Below are 22,457 nucleotides of genomic sequence, written 5' to 3' on the forward strand. Positions count from 1 at the left end.
GGATTTTTGGTGTAAGCCTAGGCCTAGAACATCCATCCTCCTTGATCAATACACTACGGTTTTCCAGGCTGAAGTGTTCGCTATATTACCTTGTGCTCAGGAAAAACCAAAATAAGTTAAAACTTTGGAACATGCATTTGTCTGTTTTTAAATATTATTGTACTCAATATTGTGACTTAACCATGTTTGTGTTATAATTAAATAGATAGTTTTATATTATAAATATATAAACCATTCCATCAATGAATCCTGGACTTTACACCCTAAAAAAACTGTGCTGTAATTTGTCGTGACCAAGTGTCCTGTATTTTTGTGATCACAAGTTGGTTACCAAACTGCAGAGACCTGCACAATGGCCCAGCCCATGGGCTGCTTCTGCACTGCACCGCACTGGCCGGGCCAGGTTGCTTGGGTAACGGTTATGTGCAGTGGGCTGGTATCAAGGCATCGAGCCCAAGTCTCCTCTTCTGTCAGTTACTTATTGAGTCTGCGCAGGCATGTGCAGTTCGATCAATAATCAGCTACTGTTTCAAACGTTTTTGTTTTAGTTTTTTATTTGTTTTTCAAGATGAGTCCAAATAATATATTATGCATCGCAAAAAAAATATATAGCTTCTGTGATGAAGGTTTTTCGGACTGAGATGTCATGGCCTACTGGTTGATCAGAAAACCTTCATCACAGACATCGGCCATGGAAGCACACATTCTAAAATACAGTCTCTCTAGAGAAAAAGTAGTGAAGGAGAACATCGCTGCTAGAGAGTTTAAAACAACAGAGTGGGATGGAAATTAAAAAAGTACCATTGGGACAGTTTTTAAATCTGTGTTCGACAGCAGTGGAAAACTGTGCAGAGAACTGTGTGCTCATACCACACGTGAAGCGAAAGCACAACCAATACGCACAAGCGGAAAAGCAGTAGAATGCAACCAACTGGTGGGTTGATGTCAGTGTAGTGCTGAGCAGTGTGGTGGGCTTCGAAGCCCAGTGTGATGGGCTAGAAAGTGGCTGCATCAGGCAATGTTGGTCTTGGGTGGGCTGGGCTGCCGACGCGTGCAGACTGGCAGTGCTGAGCTGTGGGCTACCGTGCAGTACTCTGCCCTACTGTCATGTAGTATTGTAGCATTTTGTCTGTAACTCTGTCTTCATTTTTATTTGTAATATTAATATTCAAAATATGTATATATTTTATTGGGTCACTCTGTGTTATTTTTACATGATTACTGAAACCCAGTCTATAATCCGCAGCAACCTATCATTACTAAATTCACTCCAAACCTGCAGAGTGACTTGATCCAAAACTTAGTCTGTCATCTGCAGCAACCTATCATTACTAAATTCACTCCAAACCTGCAGAGTGACTTGATCCAAAACCTAGTCTGTAATCTGTAACAACCTATCATTACTAAATTCACTCCAAACCTGCAGAGTGGCTTAATCCAAAACCCAGTCTGTAATCTGTAACAACCTGTCATTACTAAATTCACTCCAAACCTGCAGAGTGGCTTGATCCAAAACCCAGTCTGTCATCTGCAGCAACCTATTATTACTGAATTCACTCCAAACCTGATCTGATCCGAAACCCAGCCTGTAATTTGTAACAATCTATCATTACTAAATTCACTCCAAACCTGCAGAGTGACTTGATCCAAAACCCAGTCTGTCATCTGTAACAACCTATCATTACTAAATTCACTCCAAACCTGCAGAGTGGCTTGATCCAAAACCCAGTCTGTAATCTGTAACAACCTGTCATTACTAAATTCACTCCAAACCTGCAGAGTGGCTTGATCCAAAACCCAGTTTGTCATCTGCAGCAACCTATTATTACTGAATTCACTCCAAACCTGATCTGATCCGAAACCCAGCCTGTAATTTGTAACAATCTATCATTACTAAATTCACTCCAAACCTGCAGAGTGACTTTATCCAAAACCCAGTCTGTCATCTGCAGCAACCTATTATTACTGAATTCACTCCAAACCTGATCTGATCCAAAACCCAGTCTGTAATTTGTAACAATCTATCATTACTAAATTCACTCCAAACCTGATCTGATCCAAAACCCAGTCTGTAATCTGTAACAATCTATCATTACTAAATTCACTCCAAACCTGCAGAGTGACTTGATCCAAAACCCAGTCTCATCTGCAGCAAACTATCATTACTGAATTCACTCCAAACCTGCAGAGTGATCTGATCCAAAACCCAGTCTGTAATCTGTAACAACCCATCATTACTAAATTCACTCCAAACCTGCAGAGTGATCTGATCCAAATCCCAGTCTAATCTGTAACAACCTATCATTACTGAATTCACTCCAAACCTGCAGAGTGGCTTGATCCAAAACCTAGTCTGTCATCTGTAACAACCTATCATTACTAAATTCACTCCAAACCTGCAGAGTGGCTTGATCCAAAACCTAGTCTGTCATCTGCAGCAACCTATTATTACTGAATTCACTCCAAACCTGCAGAGTGATCTGATCCAAAACCCAGTCTGTAATCTGTAACAACCTATCATTACTAAATTCACTTCAAACCTGCAGAGTTATCTGATCCAAATCCCAGTCTAATCTGTAACAACCTATCATTACTGAATTCACTCCAAACCTGCAGAGTGGCTTGATCCAAAACCTAGTCTGTCATCTGCAGCAACCTATTATTACTGAATTCACTCCAAACCTGCAGAGTGATCTGATCCAAAACCCAGTCTGTAATCTGTAACAACCTATCATTACTAAATTCACTCCAAACCTGCAGAGTTATCTGATCCAAATCCCAGTCTAATCTGTAACAACCTATCATTACTGAATTCACTCCAAACCTGCAGAGTGGCTTGATCCAAAACCTAGTCTGTCATCTGCAGCAACCTATTATTACTGAATTCACTCCAAACCTGCAGAGTGATCTGATCCAAAACCCAGTCTGTAATCTGTAACAACCTATCATTACTAAATTCACTCCAAACCTGCAGAGTTATCTGATCCAAATCCCAGTCTAATCTGTAACAACCTATCATTACTGAATTCACTCCAAACCTGCAGAGTGGCTTGATCCAAAACCTAGTCTGTCATCTGCAGCAACCTATTATTACTGAATTCACTCCAAACCTGCAGAGTGATCTGATCCAAAACCCAGTTTGTAATCTGTAGCAACATATTACTTGAAAGATCCGCAACAACATTGTTTTCGCACACTATATACCTTCGGACAAAGTTATTTTCTTTGCACATTTTAACGAAACTTCTAGCAAATATATCTTTCTCTGCTCTCCTCATGGAGAGGAGGAACATACTTCTGGTATTGCAATCCTACAGCTATTCACTGGGTTTATTGGTCTCTACAGTCATAGAACTGGTATGTACACTATACTGAGTTTAAAATCATAATTATCAGCAGTTCACTTTATTTTTCACAATTAAGCATTGTCACCTGGTGAATTAACAAAATCAATGCCCAGATTAATATCATTCACGAGTGTTGGAAGAGCTTCATTGAAAAGTGCTTGTTCGAAACTAGTCATTTTGGGGATGCCACAATTTCTGAGAATTCCGTTTGGACCGAGTTCCACCAAGTTGATCAGGTACGGACAATGAGGGATGTCACTAGAAGAAACGTACGCGCATTCCAGGACCTGTTGGCCGCACAGTCCCTTGGCAAGGGAGTGTGTGAAGCGTGCTGTGGAGTAGGCAACTGACAGGGACGCTCTTCCGACCCTACCTTTGGCATTCATGACATCCAGGGCCGCATTTCGAATGCGGCGGACAAGGAATGTGAACACATCTTCCTGAAAGAATAAAAGATCTATCTCAGAACTACAATTATCCTTCTATTTCTCTATAATTGACATACATAGCAGTAGGACTTTGGGTACATAACTGAGATAGAATGAAAGGACATTGTGAAAAAAATATGCCATCTTTATATACTTAAGGGAGTAGACGCAACTTTGGGCACTGAAAAATTGACAGTATGGTATTTTGTGCGAGATCGTGCGTATTTGCTTGGTTTCCGCACAAAACCAATCTGCGGAAAGTCTAAAATTCCACATTCAGTATTCCCAACCTAACACACACAACAATTTCCCTCTTCTTACCGCTTAAGTGACATATTGATTTTACTGCTTTAGGCTTTTAACATATTATTTTTAGAGACGTTCAATATGGTAATAATTATAAATTGGAAACTTACCACTGCAATTTCACCTAAATTCCACTGTTAATTATTATTTTTAAATATTTGCAAAAATTAAGTAAACTCTGCAACTCCACTAAAGTTACTGCATTCGTAATGCAAGTAACATTAAGGAGCCGTGAAAAATTAAACTTCCCGATGTTATTACTGCAATATGTTATATAAATAATATTGTTAAAATATTAAAATGAAAATAAATCATTACATAACCTTACCGTTTGTTTTAAGTTCGCATTTATAGACTGGGGGGGGAAAAAAAGACAGACGTATATCACGGCCTGCTGGAGTATAGTAAGCACAGAAAACATTTTAAAGCAACAATGTTGAAGATAGATATTTTTGTTTTGCAAATTTACCGTCATTGAACAGAAACCAAGATGGAGATTTTATTGCAACTAATTAGAAATTCCTCTTTCAGGTATGTAATAAACGATCTTCGTACAAAATAATGTACGATACACGAGCGGTATGTTTTCTTTCAATTCTCGGAAATTAAAAAAGCTCAACTACGTTTCGCTTTTTCAAACTTTTCCTCGAACATGAAAACTTCAACATACCGCTCTTGTAACGCATATTACTATTTTTCTCAGTTTGCATAGCTGATACACGGTTGCAAATTAATGTACAAAAAACTCTATCCTTCATTATATTAAAATAATTTTAAATTCCTTAACATGATTTAAATGCATAATGTAATTATTCAAAATGGCGGCTACTCGTCATAATGCAGATTTGCGCTCTTAACCAATTTTCAACATTTCCATATGTTATTCTTATTTTAAAACTGAAATATATCTCTATAAGATTGACCACAATTAGATTTCTAGGCAAATAAGTATAATTTTAATTTATGTAACAAATTTTCAAGATACTGTAATTGAAAATAATTTATTTGTAGACAAAGTAACAGAAGGGCCTTGATTCTGATCATTTTTGTATGTAATGCTTATATGTAAACATGCAAAAAACAATTTCATAAAATTCTGTTTAGTAGTTTCAGAATTATCACTGATAATGAATTTTCAAAATGTTGTTGTTGTTTTCTAATACCAGGCGTTTGACAGTAAAGTCATTTGACCTCTTGCACTCCAATATTTTTCAAAGATATTATCATGGTTAGCCACTGACGCACAGATTTTGAGGTGTTCCGAATCCATTTCTTGGTTTGAGTTGCGCAATGGGCAGTTAGGGGACTGATATATTCCAATTCTGTGCAGGTATTTTCAAATTGTAGTTAGCTGGAAAAGAGCGTTGAAGATGTAACATGCAATGTAGTACCATATGTAGCGTCTTGCACTAAAATTCATAACTTTAAAACTAATAAAATAAATATTGAAATGATTGTTTCGCCGAAATAAACAAAAGGAGTGTGTATAAATAATAAAAGTCAACAAAAGTTGCCAAACAAAACATTTCCGAGCATGGCTTCCTATATGAAAGTTTTTCGTACCGGTAATTATCTCCTCAATCATCCACAAAAATTTTTAACAGAGTCACAGAATCACCCTGTGTAAGAGAGGTATTCAATCTTTTTTGCTAACGGACACCCAAAATACTTTTTCTACCTTCGTATCCCCAAACTACATTACGATTATATGAGGAACGCTAAAATACTATAATTGATGTGTATGCAAAATAAGTTATTATTATTATTATTATTATTATTATTATTATTATTATTATCATCTACAGATACCGGTACAGCAGTTATTGATACAATAATAATAGTAATGTAGAGCAAGGAAAAATAATATGAAGTTCTTCACTAAATATTCCAAGTAGATGTTGAAGAGGGTTGGTGTTGAAGAGCACCCCTGATGTACTCCTCTCCCTATTTCACTTCCTTCTGACAGTTATTCTCCTATCCTAACTTTGACTTATTCCATATAAAGGTTACTAAACAGCCTCCTCTCTTTCCAATCCACACCAATTTTCTTTGGATTCCCATCAGTTTATTCTAGTACACTCTGTCAAAAGCCTTTTCTAAGTAAAAAAAATTGTAAATCAAACTTTCTCTTGAAAAACACTAATTTCAAATAAATTCGTGTTAAAAAAACAACAACAAAATTCGCGAATTTAAACTTACGATATTTTGAGCTAGGAGGGCTTCAAACATAAAATTGTTCCTATTAATAGCAGAAAATATTTCGCGAAAGCATGGTTTGCAAAAACTAGGCATCTCTGACTATTAGATATTGATATAAGGTTAAATAAAACAAAATATGTCTTCAAATGTTCCATCCTATGTGGAAGTCAACATATCTGTAAAAAAAAAACTGAGATTCTCATTTTTATTAGGTACTAACGTAAAATCACTGTTATTGTAAGCAGCGGCGGTTCCTCTATATGAGCACAGGAGCACGTGAACACCTTAAAAACCAACAATAATCGTACGTATTACTGTATTAATACGAGTATTATTACATCTATTACCTTCCAATGTGCAATGACGTTCCTACATTTTTCGTCTCGAGAGACTGTCTCGTTCGTGTGTCGTGTGTCTTTAAATCTCCATTGGACAGGTTGACAGCAGCTCGCACAATTTTTCTATAGCAGGGTGGAATAGCCTCAGGCGAGAATATTTTCTGGTTTGTTACAGTGGTTACAATAGCTCTGCTCGCACAGGTCTGAACGTGCTAGTGACAGAGAAAGAGAGATACTCCATCTCCCTGGCCTGACAACCTGTTCCTTTCTTCCTCTTTCCTCGTTTTCTCTCTTTACTCTTTCTTTTCAAACTACCGTTACGCACGGGGGGTGATTCTGTTGTATTTTGTTCAGGAAAGTAAAGAAAATACAAGCTGCATTGTTGCGTATTGAAAGTTGTAACAGTAACACTTAAAGTTTGGAGACGGACGTGTGTGAAATTGTGTGTTAAAAGAGAATTAAAATATTCCTCCGTAACAAAATGACAGAAGACCGATTAAGTACATTGGCTATGTTGGCATGGAAGAAAAACTTGTTAACAACATTAGATTTATTGATAAGTTTACATCTCTCAAAACTAAGCGCATGGAGTTTCTCTATACAAATAAATCTAGATCTTCAACAACAGCAGTGAAGGTGAGTCCCATGAATTTATTTTACTCTACTCTTGTTTATATGCGTATATTTGGTACATGCATATTAGAACTTGTTTATCTCTGACGTGTGACTCAGCTATACGAGAATATATCGGTGTGTTCATTACCAATTTTTTTTTTGTGAACACCCATCCAAGAAAGGCACGAGCCGCCACTGATTGTAAGCATGTGAAATCCGGCTAACTACTGATGCAATGGGAAGTTCCTGAACAGAGTGTTATTAAGTGGCCTATCCTATGTAACTTCTTTTGGGATTACCTTGAAGAAAGATGAGTTGAGTTGGAAGCAGGGTTTGGTTTGCGACAGGACTGGCACCAGTGTCTGGGCAGAGTTGCCCCCAGTAACAGGCACCATGATGCCTGTGGGGTCCAGGCACATCCTCTCTGCCACGAAAGTGCTGGCTCTCACCACGTGCACGGCTGCGACGCCGAACACCTTGTTCGCATCATAGCAGTTGTTCCTCTTGAGTACCTCGGACACCATGGGCACAGTGCTGTTGATCGGATTGGTGAGCACGGCAATCAGAGCCTTAGGGCACACCTTGCAGCACCCCGTGGTCAGGTCATAGATGATCTCTGCGTTCTTGCCAAACAAGTAGCCTTTTGGCATGTCTGCCTTCTGGGGTACGCCAGCTGCCATGATCACAATGTCTGCATCCTACAGTATAAAAAAACAATTAGTACTCATTTCATTTATTTGTAACAGTTCGTAATACAAAAATATTTTTATTATTATTATTATTATTATTATTATTATTATTATTATTACTTAGTTACTTAGAGTAGACGCAAGAAGAGCTTGCCACGGTAAGCTGCGCGAACTTTCGGAAACTTTCGGGTGCACTCGACCTCGCTTCGATTCGATTGGCAAATTTTCGACAGTGCTCATAAGAAATATGTAATTGTTGAAAATACAGAAACACGAATTTTTTTACATATAAAATCAAGATGTTATAAGAAATATGTAATTGTTGAAAACACAGAAACACGATTTTGTTTACATAAAATCACTGAATGAAATGACAAAGATGTTATAAGAAATATGTAATTGTTCAAAATACAGAAACACGAATTTTTTACATATAAAATCACTGAATGAAATGACAAAGATGTTATAAGAAATATGTAATCGTGTAATAATTGATATTTGACGTTGTAATAAAACACTAATACTGTGTGATTTTATTAAAATGTTTATTTTAACCTGTATGTACTCCTTATATTACAAGCTGAGCCTGTTTCGTTTTTCATAACTTTATCAACCTTATAAATAATTCACTAGTTTGACTGTGTAACGATTTATTAGCACTTCTTAATTTAGAGCGAAACAGGGGCATTGTTAAGTACCGGTACATAGAATGTTATACAAAACTCTGTTATTTAACAAACACACTTTGAACTACATATAAAACTCTTGATATCAGGGATAAAACGCAGAATATGTAACGTAAGCGCTAACTTCTACCCGCTCTGCCCAACACTCCACGATACGACCAGTTCAAGACCGCGCTTTCGAATGCGCCCTATAATCAGCATTAGGTGATTCATAGTAGCCCTGTAACGAGCATGGGGGCACGAGGACCAAAATCGTTCTCTGCGCATTAGTCAAATGGGCAAGCTTTTTTTGCGCTTCCTCTACTTACTTACTTACTGGCTTTTAGGAACCCGGAGGTTCATTGCCGCCCTCACATAAGCCCGCCATTGGTCCCTATCTTGAGCAAGATTAATCCAGTCCCTATTATCATATCCCACCTCCCTCAAACCCATTTTAATATTATCTTCCCATCTACGTCTCGGCCTCCCCAAAGGTCTTTTCCCCTCTGGCCTCCCAACTAACACTCTATATGCATTTCTGGATTCGCCCATACGTGCTACATGCCCTGCCCATCTCAAACGTCTGGATTTAATGTTCCTAATTATGTCAGGTGAAGGATACAATTCGTGCAGCTCTGCGTTGTGTAACTTTCTCCATTCTCCTGTAACTTCATCCCTCTTAGCCCCAAATATTTTCCTAAGAACCTTATTCTCAAAAGCCCTCAATCTCTGTTCCTCTCTTAAAGTGAGAGTCCAAGTTTCACAGCCATACAGAACAACCGGTAATATAACTGTTTTATAAATTCTAACTTTAAGATTTTTTGACAGCAGACTAGATGACAAAAGCTTCTCTACCGAATAATAACAGGCATTTCCCATATTTATTCTGCGTTTAATTTCCTCCCGAGTGTCATTTATATTTGTTATTATTATTATTATTATTATTATTATTATTATTATTATTATTATTATTATTATTATTATTATTGTTCATCCAGAAAACCTACAACAACAACACACATATACAACACATCCAACCACCCAACACAACACAAACAAGCTGCATTCTGAACAATGGTACACAGACTACTCAACATACCAATGAACCAACAGGATTACAACGAAGAGCTAAACACAAATACATAGCACAAGAAAACGGATACAACCCTAACATAATAGACAACATAATACGTAAGACAAAACAAAAAATCACAAAAAAAAAAAAACATAAGAATACAACACAAACAGAAGAACACAAAAAATACGTAACACAAACACCGGACGGTTGGAGTACAATTTCGGGTGCACAGTCAACTTCGAGAAGGCGCTGTAATTACATGCGTCATCCGATTTAGATGCAGTAAACAGCATGCGTTTGCTAAATACACTATTTGTCATGCAGAACTGCCAAGCTTTGTAACCGCGGGCCGCTACTGCACCCGAGCCCGACTCGAAACCCAAGATTAGCTTAGAAAGACATGGACAAGTACAGAGTCAAAACACTGGGCGTAGGAACGAGGTTAAGAACAATTTTAGGGATTGCTCGCAGCATAGCTAGGGGTTGTTCAGCAACCCCTGGAATCCCCCTGGTTACTGCCCTGACATAGTAGCTCTACGTTAAAAACATACAGCACAGCTACGAGGGGGATCCAGGAAATAACGACCGTTCGCGCATACCCGCCGCGCAGCTGATCCCCTTCCTTGTTTGAAGGTCAACTGGCTTCCTTAACATGTGTTCTCATAATGTTGTGAGTACTGGTTGCAACAAGTCACCATTGTGCATTTTGTGTTACTTCAAAATGAACGACGTGATTGATAATCCCGCCGACTGTGAGGTGAGGAGTGTGATTCGATTTTTGAATGCCCGATATTTGAAATCTGCAGAAATTTACTGGCAATTGAAAGAAGTGTAGGGTGATACTGTAATGAATCAAAGAAATGTGAGAAAATGGTGCGAAATGTTCAACAATGGGCGAGCAAATGTCCACGATGAAACTCGACCCGGACGCCCATCACTCATCACAGAAGACCTGAAGACTAAAGTGAACGACAGAATCTTGCAAGACAGGCGCACATCACTCGACGAATTGCATATTGCCTTTCCTGACATTTCTCGTTCTTTGCTTGGTGAAATTGTGTCGCAACATCTTGGTTACCACAAAATCTGTGCACGATGGGTTCCACGGCAACTGAGTGACCAACACAAAACTCAGAGAATGGCCTCAGCATTGACATTCTTGATGCGATATCACACAGATGGAGACGCCTTTCTTGATCAAATTGTGACTGGTGATGAGACCTGGGTGTCTCACAACACCCCAGAGACCAAGCGCCAATCACGTCAGTGGCATCATCCCTCATCACCCAAGAAACCGAGAAAATTCAAACAGACTCTCTCAACACAAAAAGTCATGGCTACTGTCTTTTGGGATCGCAAAGGTGTTCTTTTGCTGGATTTCATGCCAAAAGGCACTACGATTAATGCAAATCCTTATTGTGAGACTTTACGAAAACTACGGCGAGCCATCCAAAACAAGAGGCGAGGAATGCTTTCGAGAGGAATTGTGCTTCTTCACGACAACGACCTCCCGCATACTGCTGCTTCAACTCGAGAATTGCTGGATCAATTCGGTTGGGAAATCTTTGATCATCCGCCCTATAGTCCAGACCTTGCTCCTAGCGATTTTTACCTTTTCACTAAGCTGAAAGACTTTCTGGGTGGTACGCGTTTTCGAAGTGATGAAGAGTTGAAGAAGACAGTGAACACCTGGCTTAATGAACTGGCGGCAGAGGAGTATAACACGGGAATTCTAAAGCTAGTGAACAGATACGACAAATGTTTAAATGTAGATGGTGATTATGTAGAGAAGTAAAGGAAGCTTCAGTTATGTAACAGACTTTGTTTTTTCAAATAAATATATATATTTTTTAATTATTACAACAAAACGGTCGTTATTTCCTGGACCCCCCTCGTATGTTTCAGAATAATTTTTCCTTATATACAGTAGTTAGAATGTATTAGTAAGCGTCTCACTTTGAGGGCGTCCTGTAGCCTGTCCCGGCCACTGTAGGCGTACACTCTGCAGGACGTGTCGACGTGGCTGACGTCCAGCGCAGCGCCACACAGGGGCGCCACGTCATACAGGCTCAGTGTGGTGATCAGGGGGCACTGCTTCAGGAAAAGCGACAGCACCTGCCCCACAGCCCCGTTTGCTCCCAGCACGGCCACCTGCATTCACATCAACAGCACACTTCCTCAATGAACTGATATAACGCAGCAATTAAGACACAGGTTTCACGTTGGAGGGATGTTTGTCCGTTGTCATTGTTATATCTGTGTTGTTTTGAGTGTAAGTTTGACCAAGATTAAAATTACTGCAAAGGCATAAGGTTAGAACTGATGAAAATAAAGTATTTAAGACATGGAAAAGATGGTAAGACAGGAAAGAGAAAGAGATAAAATGGAAGAAAAATAAAAAATGGGTGTGCTTGTGTCCCCACACAGCCGTGAGCTTCATGTGAATACGTATCAACAGATATAGACGAGATCTTTTCTTTGGCACCAAAATCATGTGCTAGCACATCAGAGTCGAAAGATGTAGGCCTGTTGCTCGAAATTTTTCGCGTAATTCCAGACTGGCCGCCAGTCACTGTGGGCCCCCAATCAAGTTCATGCTCGCATCGTATTAGTATACCCCTATCAAATGAGACCACATTTATTTCAGTCGTGTTATATGTCATGAAGTTAAGATGTCGGAATATATCACCCTGCAAACGTTACATTGTTACATAGAAGTTTCAGTCGTGGTACCCTTATGTCGGTCTGACTTTAAAGAAGTATTCACGTCAAAAAAAAGAACAAATGGAGAAGTAAGAAAGAACCAAAAGATAAATGGAAAAATGTGAAAGAGTTGAGGAATAAGTACAGAAAAACAAGGAAGGATTCATGCAGTGAAAGAAAATAAGAAAAAGTAAAAAGAAAAGAAGCAAGAAGGAAGAAAAATGAAAAGAAGAAGGAAGTAAAAGGGAAAAGAAAGGAAGGAAATGTCAAAAGAAGATGAAACAAAAAAATAATAAAAGGGAAATGAAAAGAAGGAAAAAGTGAAAGGAAAATGAAAAGAAGAAAAAAGTGAAAGGAAAATGAAAAGAAGAAATGAAAGGGGAAAGAAAATAAGTGAAAGATGAAAGAAGAATTAAAAGGAAAAGAAGAAAGAAGACGTAAAACAAAAACGAAGAGAAGGAAGAAGTGAAAGGAAAATGAAGAGAAGGAAGTGAAAGGGAAGAGAAAAGAAATACCTAAAAGAAAAATTAAAAGAATGAAGGAGTGGAAGGAAAATTGAGAGAACGAAGACGTGAAAGAGAAAAATTAAGAGAAGGGAGCACAGCCACTTAGCTGTCATGTCTCATCTTTCGGGGGGGGGGGGGAGACAGGTATTGTAGGTACAGTACACTTTAACAAGTTTCAAAAAATCGATTTTTGAAAATATATTTTATTTGATACAACAATTATTATCCTATTATTGAAGTTCATTTTGTTGAAAGAGTTATTTTAATATTTGCAATATCGTAGTTTCAAAGTTATGATTAAAATGCCAAGATGCTGCATCTGGCTATAGCAGCTGCCAATAACTGTTGTGAGCGTCACGTTCACTGCCTCATCACAGTATATACAGGGTGTTAAAAAAAGTATCCAATATTTTAGTAGGTGATAGTATGCATCAAAACAAGAAAATAATGTCTAATAAACATGGGACCTACGACACATACCGGTACTTTCTGAGATCTGAACACCTGTTCATAGGAGGTGCTCAATGTAACGTCCATTCATGGCAATGCATTTTTCTGCCCTACAATACAGCAGACTACCAGATAATCATACCGTAGTTGACACCCCTGGCATGGAATACTGATACGTCGCAAGGAATACTGAAAACAAAAGTCTGGTTGCGTATATGAGCGGGGTTCAGCAGAGATGGTGTTGTGAATTTTCGTAATCAGCATGTGTGGGCTGATGAAAATCCCCATGCAGTTGAAGGAACTAGGCATCAGCACCGATTCTCAATCAACTTATGGGCAGGCGTTCTTGGTGATAGATTAATAGGACCATACGTGCTACCACAGAGATTAACTGGGGATCGTTATCAGGACTTTCTTATTAACGTATTAAAATAAATTTCAAAGAGTGTGTGATTCTTTACGCCGAGGAGCAGAGGAATGCAGTGCCATGAATGGACGTCACACTGGGCACCTCCTATGAACAAGTGTTCAGATCTCAGAAAGTATGTGTTGTCGGACCCATGTTTATTAGACATTATTTTCTTGCTTTGATGCATCCTCCTAAAACATTGGATACTTTTTAACACTCTGTATCTTAACCTAGATCATGATCTAGGAGAGTATATATCTACCTTCACATGTCTTTTATCATCCACATTGGCGTTAAACTTGTCACTCTTCTCTCGATTTAGGGTCTTCTCGTTTTCTGGGAACCCGGATGTACAGCTGCTCAGCCTCCGGGTCCATCTCAGGGACAGAACATTTGATGCTGAGAATTTAACATAGCGAGCCAACATGGCTCCTTCAGGACGGACACAGAACTATGGTAACTGTGACAATGCACGCCGCTAGGCAACAGTGTCTTCCATTATTATTTGCACACCCCTACATATAGTGAGGTTCATGTAAGATTGGTTCCTAAAAAGCTAATATGGCCGTCTTTTCAGTGTTGCCAACTGTTATCATATCAACAAATCAGGTAAAATCACAACTTTATGTACTGATATAGTATTATTTATTTATGAGTGATTTAATAATTATTAAATAAATTTTGTCTGGAAACATGAAATTCATTGGTTTGATTAAACATTTTGTGCAAATCTGGCTTTCAGGTAGTAGCTCCCTGTAAAACAGGTTTGAATAATTTCAAGGACAAATTATTCTGGGGCCCGGTATCGATCATGGAACCCTGCGCTTCGCGCGCGAACGCTCTTCCGACTGAGCTACCCCGGGAACGATACCCGGCCCCGGAACAATTTTTCCTTGAAATTATTCAAAAATGCTTTTCAGGGAGCTACTACCTGAAAGCCAGATTTGCATAATACATTCGGAAGAATGGAACGTGTGAAGTGGACAGAGAGAGTAAGAAATGATGCTGTGTTGGAAAGAGTGGGTGAAGAAAGAATGATACTGAAACTGATCAAGAAGAGGAAAATGAATTGGTTGAGTCACTAGCTGAGAAGAAACTGCCTACTGAAGGATGTACTGGAAGGAATGGTGAACGGGAGAAGAGTTAGGGGTAGAAGTAGATATCAGATCATAGACGACATTAAGATATATGGATCATATGAGGAAACGAAGAGGAAGGCAGAAAATAGCAAAGAATGGAGAAAGCTGGATTTGCAGTGAAAGACCAGGCCTTGGGCAGAACACTAAAAGAATGAATGTATGATGTTAAATGAAGAATACAATGCATTCAGTTCTGCGTTCTGTAACTTTCTCCGTTTTCCTGTAACTTTTATCCCTCTTAGTCCCTTATATTTCCTAAGCACCTTATTCTCGAACAATCTTAACCTCTGTTCCTCACTCAAAGTGAGAGTAGTATTATCACAGTCATGTTTATTATTATTATTATTATTATTATTACTTACTTACTTACTTATTTACTTACTTACTTACTTATGACGTTTAAGGAACCCGGAGGTTCATTGCCTTCCTCACATAAGCCCGCCATTGATCCCTATCCTGAGCAAGATTAATCCATTCTCTATCATCATATCCCACCTCCCTCAAATTCATTTTAATATTATCTTCCCATCTACGTCTCGGCCTCCCCAAAGGTCTTTTTCCCTCCGGCCTCCCAACTAACACTCTATATGCATTTCTGGATTCGCCAATACATGCCCTGCCCATCTCAAACGTCTGGATTTAATGTTCCTAATTATGCCAGGTGAAGAATACAATGCGTGCAGTTCTGTGTTGTGTAACTTTCTCCATTCTCCTGTAACTTCATCCTTCTTAGCGTCAAATATTTTCCTAAGCACCTTATTCTCAAACACCCTTAACCTATGTTCCTCTCTCAAAGTGAAAGTCCAAGTTTCACAACCATAAGGAACAACCGGTAATATAACTTTTATAAATTCTAACTTTCAGATTTTTTGACAGCAGACTGGATGATAAAAGCTTCTCAACCGAATAATAACAGGCATTTTCCATATATATTCTGTGTTTAATTTCCTCCCGAGTATAATTTATACTTGTTACTGTTACTCCAAGATATTTGAACTTCTCCACCTCTTCAAAAGATAAATTTCCAATTTTTATATTTCCATTTCGTACAATATTCTCGTCACGAGACATGATCATAGACTTTGTCTTTTCGGGATTTACTTCCAAACCTATCTCTTTACTTGCTTCCAGTAGAATTACCGTGTTTTCCCTAATCGTTTGTGGATTTTCTCCTAACATATTCACGTCATCCGCATAGACAAGCAGCTGATGTAACCCGTTCAATTCCAAACCCTCTCTGTTACCCTCAACTTTCCTAATGGCATACTCTAGAGCAAAGTTAAAAAGTAAAGGTGATAGTGCATCTCCTTGCTTTAGCCCGCAGTGAATTGGAAAAGCATCAGATAGAAACTGGCCTATACGGACTCTGCTGTACCTTTCACTGAGACACATTTTAATTAATCGAACTAGTTTCTTGGGAATACCAATTCAATAAGAATATCATATAAAACTTCTCTCTTAGCCGAGATTATTATTATTATTATTATTATTATTATTATTATTATTATTATTATTATTATTATTATTATTATTATTATAGGTCTACCTTCTCTTTAAGTATGACTACTTCGTATGAGGAAGTATAAAACGAGTGAAATGAATAAAGTGAAAGAAATTAACAGGATAGTAAGAAAAAGCTATGGGGAAATAAGGAAATATAAAGCTGGCAGACGTGCCGCGCACTCTTGACCTCCCCCACGCTGTTGACATTTCCAGCTAGGCGCGCCGCGGCAAGGAGTGCACCTGGGTGTCCCCGGGCAAAACATCTGCCGGCCGCCAGCAGGAATGTGGGACTCGGCCAGATTTCACTTTCAGCGGCGATTGATAGATACAACAGCTTCAAGCTCCGACCGCTTTCATCTTCTAAGTAGACACGAAGGCAGTGATGTCAAAGCAAGCGCATTTTTCTGACCTCGACGTCGTGCGCGGGTATTAAGCGCTATCTATGCTAGGAGGAATAAGCAGCCTGTTGGATTAAGGGGAGGTGGTACACCATGGCCAGGTTAAAATATAATGTGTATGTGTCCTGATCCATTTACAAAAATGTCAATCAATACAGAAACCGTCAATATATTAGTGTACCAAATTTCATCGCCCTAGGATTGGTAGTTTTAGAGAAAATCCAAAATAAAGATAGCAAATTTAACATTACGGAGATAGGGTGTACCACCTCCCCTTAAGAAAACAGTGGTGCACAAACTTCAAACGGAACGTGAAATTTTGTGTCCTTATTTTCATATGGCTTCTTTCCGTTTTTTATTTTCTATATTGTCTGTAAAACAAAAGTACTAACACTTATTTCTTAGCCTAATATTGCAGTTGTTTTTAAACGTTAATAACATAATAAAGAGTAAAGAAGGAATATTCACACAAATGCCATAATAACTACAACTATACTGTACTAAGTGAATTAAACACATCATTCATAAAGAAAGTGCCATCCCAAAGGAAGACACTGAGTATGACAGGATAAGTTTAAATTGATATTGATGGTATCTTTAGCCTTATAAAAGTATTCAAAATAATATTATAGTACAAAGCAAAGTTGTCTAGGTATACGTTTTAACTGTAACTAATATTACACAATAAAACTCTTATCGCATTATGCATTTAGGTGATATTGGTGCGCAACTTTCTGTTATCAGAGTATTAAATTATCTCGAAATCTGCTGAAGCTATAGAGCTGACTTTTTACCAACACATAGGCACATATCTTTTGTTTGTGATGTTACAGTATTTTCTTTGTTAATTAATTTCCTTACAAACATTTTTCATGCGAATATTTTCAAACATTTTAATACACTATCTTCAGTAATACGTATTTACGATATATTAGATTTACGAAAACATTGTTTTAGTACCTGTAAGACTACTAAAGAAACATATCTGAACATTTCACTTTTCTGTTGAAAAGTTGAGAAAATATTCCTTTTGAATAAAAAAGCAAACTTGTAAAAAATGAACATTAAAATTAAAACTTACATTCTTATAATGCACTTATACTTCTCAGACAAATCTAAAAATTAACATGAATACAGTTTTAATAGGTTCTCTTCCCTTTATCCATTGAATCAGTGCTGGCCATCCCTGTATATAGCTCGACCAAGCGGCATATACTGCCCGTGTCTCACGTCCTGAACCGAGAGTTCCCTAGTGCTTATAACCACGCCTCTTAGGTCTGCTCGGACCGGCACGGGCGCTGCAACGTGGCGGCACGGCAGCATATTATATATTCTGAAAACATTATCCTATGTCATCGCAGGGATCTTTACTGGTTGTAATACTGGATACTCTAATCGTGGTTACCACTATCGCTATTATCTCTGATGGCGATTTCCTAAAATGTATGTACACACTAGGCCACTCTTCGTTCAGTCTGGACAACTGCTGAATTACCATAGAGCAGCATTTCTCAAAGTATATTCTGGGGTTCCGCGAGCCCTATATGATTTTAAATGTTATGTTATACTTTTTTTACTTGGTTATTTAACGGCATTGTATCAACTACTAGGTTATTTTGCATCGATGGGATTGATGATAGCGAAATGGTATTTGGCGAGATGAAGTCGGGTAGTCGCCAAAGATTACCTGACATTCGCCTTACGGTTGGGGAAAACCTCGGGGAAAAAATCCAACCAGGTAATCAGCCGAAGCGGGAATCGAACCCGCGCTCGAGCGCAACTCTGGATCGATAGGCAAGCGCCTTAGCCAATTGGGCTGCTCCGGTGGCTATTTTATACTTAGTGGATACTATAAAAATACATAGAAATGTTACGAAAATATGAATCAATAATAACATGAAACCACCGATAATAATAATAATAATAATAATAATAATAATAATAATAATAATAATAATAACAATAATAATCCAAGAATATGCGTAATAATAATATTCCAATAATATGCGTAATAATAATATGTTTAATGAACATCTAAAACGGAAAATACCCATAATACTTATCGCTTTCATCACTGGATTGTCTGCGTATGTGTTCACTAAAACAAAATATCGAAAAGATAAAATGCAGAAATACAGTAGAAATGAGACTAAAACTTTCCGCCATAAAACCAGATTGCAGGCTTAAAAAGCAAATACATTCGTTCCACTGAACAGAATTATTGAGATACCGGTACTAGCTTTCACTTGTCTGTTAATTATTAAAGACTAATAAAATATTACAAGGATTCCGCAGTTACACTTTAGATTAAAAGGGGTTTCGCGGTGGAAAAAGTCTGAGAAACAGTGCCATTGAAGAAAGAGTTTACGGACATGTACACATGACAACCGTAATCGCGATTAGGTCGATAATCTCAAGTAGAGACTGTAGTCTACCACTGGTATTAGTGTTTAGTTAAGGAATTGATGAGGACATAATTTGTTTTGTGAGGGGATAGCCTATACATTCGCTTGTCCATGGCTGATCTTGCTCCATAGCTGACGAAAGGAATCCTGAAAAGGCCGATGTGTTGAACGTAGGGTAGTAGGTACATGCGGTACCTAGCACCTCCTACTCTCCCCCTCTGCATCTCGCCCCGCAAAGAAACAGCTCAGGAAGTGAGGCACGGGCAGTACTATCTCTTTCGTCTGTCTCTTGCCTTTCCGCTGTAGAGCGCTCAGGCTCTCCTGGGCTCTAAAGCGCGCGCTTGCTCCTATGGGCATCAGTTGACATCACTGCACTAAGGGATAGGATCATTTTCCCACTAACCAAGAATCGAACACAGCTACTCGATCAGTGAAGCAGTGGTAACAATGTCAAGCGGAAGTACTGGACGTTTATACGCCGTCACTGTGGAATGGGGATTTGATTGCCTGAAACTAAGTTCATAGCTATGAAGTGCATAGAACTCCTTGTCATTGCAGTTATTAGTTTTTGACTCTGTTAGCTATAATCACAAACAGGCCTTTGAGAAATCGTAAATGTATTTTTATTTATAATATTATAAGAGATTTTTGCAGAAACACAACGTTTCAGAATCACGGATATCGAAGTAGTAATTTCTGTCTGCTTCCCTATGTGCAGAGATTTTTCCTAAACTATTGTTCATATTCAGCATTCACGAGATAATTTATCCGGGACTGATACAGATAAAATACATGTATAATAATATCAATATAAAACCTTCTTCTTCTTCTTCTTCTTCTTCTTCTTCTTCTTCTTCTTCTTCTTCTTCTTCTTCTTCTTCAGGCTCTACAACTCTCAGATGAAAGTTTTGGCCTTCTCAATAACTTTCTTCCATTCCTTACGGTTTCCAACTATCTTTGTCCAATTTTCCACCTTCATCAATTTCAAATCATTCAGGACATCATCCTCCCATCTATTTTTCGGTCTACCCTGCTTTCTGTTAACTATTGGTTTCCATTTGTATATTTGTTTGACCAGTCTATTATTCTCCGTTCTATTTATATGACCAAACCATCCTAATCTTAGCGATTTTATATGATTCGTTATGTTCCTATTCTTTATCAGCTCATTCAGTTCACTGTTATATTTACAGACGTGGAGAAATTATTAGCAAAATTGAAGATTTGTATTATATATTTTTACAAAATATGATTCTTCAATTCAGACTAGTTGACATTTTTGCGTATTTCCAAATTATTAGTAAAATTGAAGATTTGTATTGTATATTTTTACAAAATATGATTCTTCAATTCAGACTAGTTGACATTTTTGCGTATTTCCAAATTATTAGTAAAATTGAAGATTTGTATTGTATATTTTTACAAAATATGATTCTTCAATTCAGACTGGTTGACATTTTTGCGTATTTCCAAATTATCAGTAAAATTGAAGATTTGTATTGTATATTGTTACAAAATATGATTCTTCAATTCAGACTAGTTGACATTTTTGCGTATTTCCAAATTATTAGTAAAATTGAAGATTTGTATTGTATATTTTTACAAAATATGATTCTTCAATTCAGACTGGTTGACATTTTTGCGTATTTCCAAATTATCAGTAAAATTGAAGATTTGTATTGTATATTGTTACAAAATATGATTCTTCAATTCAGACTAGTTGACATTTTTGCGTATTTCCAAATTATTAGTAAAATTGAAGATTTGTATTGTATATTTTTACAAAATATGATTCTTCAATTCAGACTAGTTGACATTTTTGCGTATTTCCAAATTATTAGTAAAATTGAAGATTTGTATTGTATATTTTTACAAAATATGATTCTTCAATTCAGACTAGTTGACATTTTTGCGTATTTCCAAAATATCAATAAAATTGAAGATTTGTATTGTATATTTTTAGAAAATTTGACTCTGCAATTTGGACTACATTTGATATTTTTGCATATTTACAAATTATTAGCAAAACTGAAGATTTTTATTTCATATTTTTACAAAATTTGACTCTTCAATTTTGACTGCAATTGACATTTTTGCATATTTATAAAATTTTAGCAAAATTAAAGATTTTTATTATGTATTTTCACAAAATTTGGGTCTTCAATTTAAACTATAGTTGACATTTTTGCATATTTCTGTCTACTATAATGATGGAAATATGCAAAATTGTCAACTGTAGTCTAAATTGAAAAGTCAAATTTTGTAAACAGAATTATCATAAAAATCGTCAATTTTGATAATAATTTGTCCACGTCTGTAATTCTCCATGTACCATCATTCATTTTAGTTGGACCAAAAATTTTTCTTAGTATTGCTCTTTCAAAAATTAGTAGTCTGTGTTTTATGGAGTTTTTAAGGACCCGTGTTTCACTGGCATAAGTTACTACAGCTCTTATTGTAGTACAGTATAGCTTAAATTTGGACTCATCAATTTACTTCTAAATAACTGAAAGTTGGCATAGTATGCTTTGGTATAAAATCCTAATGGCTATTTATTTAAAATAAAATGGTAATGATGAAAGATAAGAGGAACAGAGAAAAATTCTCTCCGGCACCGGGATTTGAACTCGGATTTTCAGCTCTACGTGCTGACGCTCTAACCACTAAGCCACACCGGATTCCAATCCCGATGTCGGATTGAATCCTCTCAGTTTAAGTTCCACCTCTTGGGTTCCCTCTAGTGGCCTACCTTCATGTACTGCGTCATAAACATGTATGAAAGTGGCACAATATCCATACATGTGCAGAGGTGCACTCATTATGAGTGATTAAGTGACCGGGATCCGACGGAGTAAGCGCCGTCTTAAATCTCTGTTCCACTCATCCTTCATCATATGATAACGCAGAATTTCTGCACGGAAATATCATATGCACTTCGGTACATCATAATAATATAAAATGGTAATGAATAGGGCTAGGATTTTGATGACCTATAAATCATGAAAAAAGTCCTAAAAACAATGCATTTATGACCTAAAAATCTTTCAAAAATGCCCTTAAAAATGGCCTAAAAATGTATCTTACATAATTGGCTTTGTAGGAAAAGAGGTTTTGTACTACTTAATATTTAGATTAGTAATTGAATTAAATTTTACTTTTTTTTCTAAGTAGTACACTTCAATTAATTATTTTACTTGATGTAGTTTCCATGTATGATAGTTCACCTCTGCGTTGGCATGTGGACGTGAGGTCGACAGTCAGTTGGTCGGTCTTGGCCCT

At 37.4% G+C, this 22,457-nt stretch overlaps 1 protein-coding gene across 1 annotated transcript; it reads right to left on the reverse strand.

Moving 5' to 3' along the window:
• Positions 1-3,398: 3,398 nt before the first annotated feature.
• Positions 3,399-14,165, reverse strand: LOC138711596 (malate dehydrogenase, mitochondrial-like). The gene is made up of 4 exons (XM_069842767.1): positions 13,996-14,165; positions 11,622-11,816; positions 7,533-7,931; positions 3,399-3,787 (listed from the first exon to the last, which is right to left on the reverse strand). The coding sequence occupies exons 1-4, from the start codon at positions 14,158-14,160 to the stop codon at positions 3,419-3,421; spliced, it is 1,128 nt and encodes a 375-aa protein (XP_069698868.1). The 5' UTR covers positions 14,161-14,165; the 3' UTR covers positions 3,399-3,418.
• Positions 14,166-22,457: the final 8,292 nt, after the last annotated feature.

This window comes from Periplaneta americana, chromosome 1, assembly GCF_040183065.1.
Source record: "Periplaneta americana isolate PAMFEO1 chromosome 1, P.americana_PAMFEO1_priV1, whole genome shotgun sequence".
Taxonomy (NCBI): Eukaryota; Metazoa; Arthropoda; class Insecta; order Blattodea; family Blattidae; genus Periplaneta; species Periplaneta americana.

What these genes read in the sequence shown, in the direction of transcription:
- LOC138711596 (XM_069842767.1), bottom strand. Translation starts at nt 14,160, where the DNA reads ATGTTGGCTCGCTATGTTAAATTCTCAGCATCAAATGTTCTGTCCCTG. An exon ending in ATGATAAAAGACATGTGAAG is followed by an intron (nt 11,817 to 13,995) that starts GTAGATATATAC and finishes ATGTGAATGCAG; the next exon opens with GTGGCCGTGCTGGGAGCAAA. An exon ending in GGCTACAGGACGCCCTCAAA is followed by an intron (nt 7,932 to 11,621) that starts GTGAGACGCTTA and finishes TTTATACTGTAG; the next exon opens with GATGCAGACATTGTGATCAT.